Source organism: Triticum urartu, chromosome 6A (assembly GCF_056163025.1).
Source record: "Triticum urartu cultivar PI428250 chromosome 6A, HENAU_Tu73, whole genome shotgun sequence".
NCBI lineage: Eukaryota > Viridiplantae > Streptophyta > Magnoliopsida > Poales > Poaceae > Triticum > Triticum urartu.
In genome coordinates this window covers 570,643,352-570,646,855 of record NC_141878.1, presented here as the reverse complement: position 1 = coordinate 570,646,855, position 3,504 = coordinate 570,643,352, and the positions used below count along the sequence as shown (strand labels likewise).

Genomic DNA, 3,504 nt, shown 5'->3' with positions numbered 1-3,504 from the left:
GAGGAGATGGGGTCGTCTCGACCCTAGAGCCGGAACCGACAGCGGAAGGAAACCAGGAGTGTCACGATTTGGCGAATCTTTGAGGACATCTGAACAAACCCTAGTTCGCACACGAACTCTTTGCTTTTCCATATTATATCAGCTGGTATTAGTCGGGTGATGAACGATCTTTGTGCAAGGAAAACACAGAACGTTGCTGATCCGGCCGTACGTAGACGTATCTCTTAACCGAAAGGAAGAAACAGTATCAGGATGCCGCGCAACTTACCAACCGTGCACCAATTCCTGCCCAAACGGTGACATAAAGGACTCATGCCTCTCGTACTATCGATGCACTATATAATTGACCTGGCCTCTCTCTCTCTCTCTCTCTCTCTCTCTCGATGGTCAGAAGAGAACCGGCCCTGGAACAGCTCGACAGGATGGCTGCTGAACCCTCGGTCCCGTCGGGCTTCGGCACCAGGCCATGGCTGGTCCAGGGAACGCGCGGGGAGCGGCAGACGTTCGTCGACTCGGCGGACGGGAGCTCTCACGCGACGATCGTTCCCGAGATGCAAGGCAAGACGTGCCTAGGCTGCATCCACAACGGCGACTGGCTGCTGATGCTGGACGAGTCCACCGCCGAATGCTTCCTCCTCCGCCTCATCACCTCGTCCGACAACGACGACCCAGCCAAGAACAAGAAGATCCCGCTGCCGCCGCTGCACGAGCCGATGGAATCCATAAAGACGTGCGCGACGCTCGGGACATCGCCGGCACACCCGGACTGCGTCGTGGTGGTCGCCGTTGCACGTGATGTAGAAGACGACGCGGATAGGTTCCTGCTCCACTGCCGCCCCGGCGTCTCACAGTCACAGGTGTGGCTGAGGCTCGAGTCCCCCGTCAGCCTCACAACCTTTATGATCGGCCATGGAGGGAAGATCTACTCGTTCGGTGAATCCGACACGCTCGTTGTGATAAGCGACCAAGGCGACGGCACGGTCCAAGCGCGGCTGATGGGATCTCTCTGTGGCGGCAAAGAGGAACACGACAGGACGGTCACGTACTACGTCTTGGAGTCGTGCGGGGATCTCTTCGAAGTTGCCACGCAACATTTTGGGGATTTTAGCTACGACGGCACGCTCACCAGCGTCACAGTGTCCCGCCTGGATCTCGAGTCCATGACATCGAGCAGGGTGGATAGCATCGGCGGCGACCGTGGCTTCCTCGTCTCCGGGCATTACGGCTTCTCCGTGCCCGTGCGTCCAGGGGAAGCGGGTTTGGTGCAGCAGGGTAACTGTGTGTACATTGTCTGGTCGAGCTGCGACTGCGAAAGGCTATACAAGTTCTGCTTGGATGACAACACCATCAGCTTCCGACAGATCCTTCCGCAACCTACCAAGCCTTGGTGCAGAGCATTCTGGGCCGTTCCGCCATTGGCAACGGTGGTGGAAGAAAGGGAACTGCTGTTGACTAATGGCCTTGTGCTGAAAGAGTCCACCTTGAAGTTGGAGGAGGAGGAGGAGCAGCAGACAACCTCTTTGATTACGCCGCCATGGCATAATCTGCCACTAGAATTGCTGGAGTTGGTTGTCTCGAGGCTTTCTTTGGTGGACCGTCTCCGATTCCCGGCAGTCTGCAAGTCCTGGAGCATGGTGTCCAACCCTGTTGAGGAAGCCAATGTGTGGCCTTGGCTCCTGCACTACTCTGGCCGTGATGGTAATTGCAAGCTGTTCGACCCTCTGCGTGGACAGCGGTACAAAATGACGGTTGAAATATTCGACGATGTCGAAAACGAACACGACGAGCATATTTTCCGGTTCTCCAAAGACGGATGGGTGGCCATGTCGACCAATGCAGACATATGCGACATGTACATCATAAACCCCTTCACTGAGGACGTCGTGGAGATGCCCATGCTCGAGAGGAAATACTATTACATGGGCCTGTCGTGGTCCTTGGCGGACCCGGCGTCACCGGACTGTGTCTTCTTCGCCGTTTTCAGCCGGGATGACGGCAAAGCAGTCAATGTCCTTAGGTGGCAGAAAGGTGAGGCAAAGTGGTTCGAAAGGCATCTCGAGTACTACGAAGGGGAGCCCTTCCCGGTGGCATACAACAACCCCGTCTTGTTCCATGGCAATTCCCGGTGGCATACAACAACCCCGTCTTGTTCCATGGCAAGTTCTATTGCCTTGGAAGAAAGGGCAACCTCGCCACGTTTGACCCGATGAGCGACACATGGACAATCTTGGAGAAGCCTAAGCCGATCCACGTGGAGATGGACCTTGACGGCGACCACCATGTGGGGAGAGAGTTTTGCTACCTGGTTGAACTGGGAGGGGAACTAGTCTCTGTATTCATCCGTAACGCTGACGAGCCACCGCGGGTGTTCAGGCTCAAGGAGGAGATGGCATGGATGGAGGTGCAAGAGATCGGTGGTGCAGCCTTGTTTCTTGATTTCAGGGTGTCATACTCGATGGTGTCGCCGGAAGCAGGGCATGGGAATAGGATATACTTTCCAAGTTTTTCCGAGGATGGCAAACAAGCGGTGTTCTATGATATGGAGAACAAGGCGTACCAACCATCCATCTATGGTCTCAAGCAACCATTGCAGTGTGTGTGGGTGGTGCCTAATATACAGCCCAAATCTAAATAAAGTCATATACTATCTCTTAATTAGGACAGTATTGTCAGGGACGAAGGTAGAAAAGATGAGCACGGATGTCAGCTTATGCCCACTGTAGCACACGCTAGCATATACCCGTGCGGCGCTGCGCCTTGTTATGGTTAATAGTGTATACTATAGTATATATTTAAAAAAATCTCTTTTTATTTATTAGTCTTTACTCAGGGTGAAATTTACTTTTGTTGGTAATATCTGTCTTAAGTGGTCTAATAGAGGTGTGCACGCAATACTATGTTAAAATCATGTATGCGCTCATCTGATGATCATTTTGCTAATTGGTTGGTTACTACTTATTCATTTAATTTTTTGCATGTCTATTAAGTAACATAAATTTTGAATGATTTTTCTATGAACATAAAGGCATTGTGGATGATAAGGTGCTTTAAAAAGAGAAAGTTTTATTGCATGAAGTAATCGATACATATTACACAAGGGAAGTACTTTTTTATATCACATGCTAAGTTTGAGTTTGGTGGATCTCGGTGAATCATCTACGTAGTATATAAATTTTTATGTACATATCTTTTTCTTTTTTTAGTTAATTTGAGTTGTGGCCGCACTTCGCTGGTGCATTCGTGTGTCAGTTTTTCTATTTTGTGTGAACTTCTATTTGTCGCCGTTCATGTTCAGAACCTGGTACCAGATCTTCATGTCTTTTCACAAATTAGAAAAGGTAAAGGTCCACTAAAAAAGGTAAAGGTGTATATTTTCCTTTTGAAATCTCCTTAAAAAACTTAAAAAAAACAGTTTTTCCATGAACTGGATGCCCAAGTGCTGGTACACGATGTGTGGCCGTAGCGTTTTCTTCTGTGGTTTGTTTTGTCAAACTACGTTCCATG

The 3,504-nt window shown here is 50.2% G+C and overlaps 1 protein-coding gene across 1 annotated transcript; it reads left to right on the top strand.

Annotated features, from left to right (window-relative positions):
* Positions 1-422: 422 nt before the first annotated feature.
* LOC147966420 (uncharacterized) lies at positions 423-2,635 on the top strand. Its single transcript, XM_087530827.1, has 2 exons — positions 423-2,064; positions 2,106-2,635. The coding sequence occupies exons 1-2, from the start codon at positions 423-425 to the stop codon at positions 2,633-2,635; spliced, it is 2,172 nt and encodes a 723-aa protein (XP_087386953.1).
* The last annotated feature ends 869 nt before the right edge of the window (positions 2,636-3,504 follow it).

Coding starts and splice junctions, on each gene's coding strand:
- LOC147966420 (XM_087530827.1), top strand. CDS start 423: ATGGCTGCTGAACCCTCGGTCCCGTCGGGCTTCGGCACCAGGCCATGG. Junction 2,065..2,105: donor CGAAAGGCATCTCGAGTACT/ACGAAGGGGAGC, acceptor AACAACCCCGTC/TTGTTCCATGGCAATTCCCG.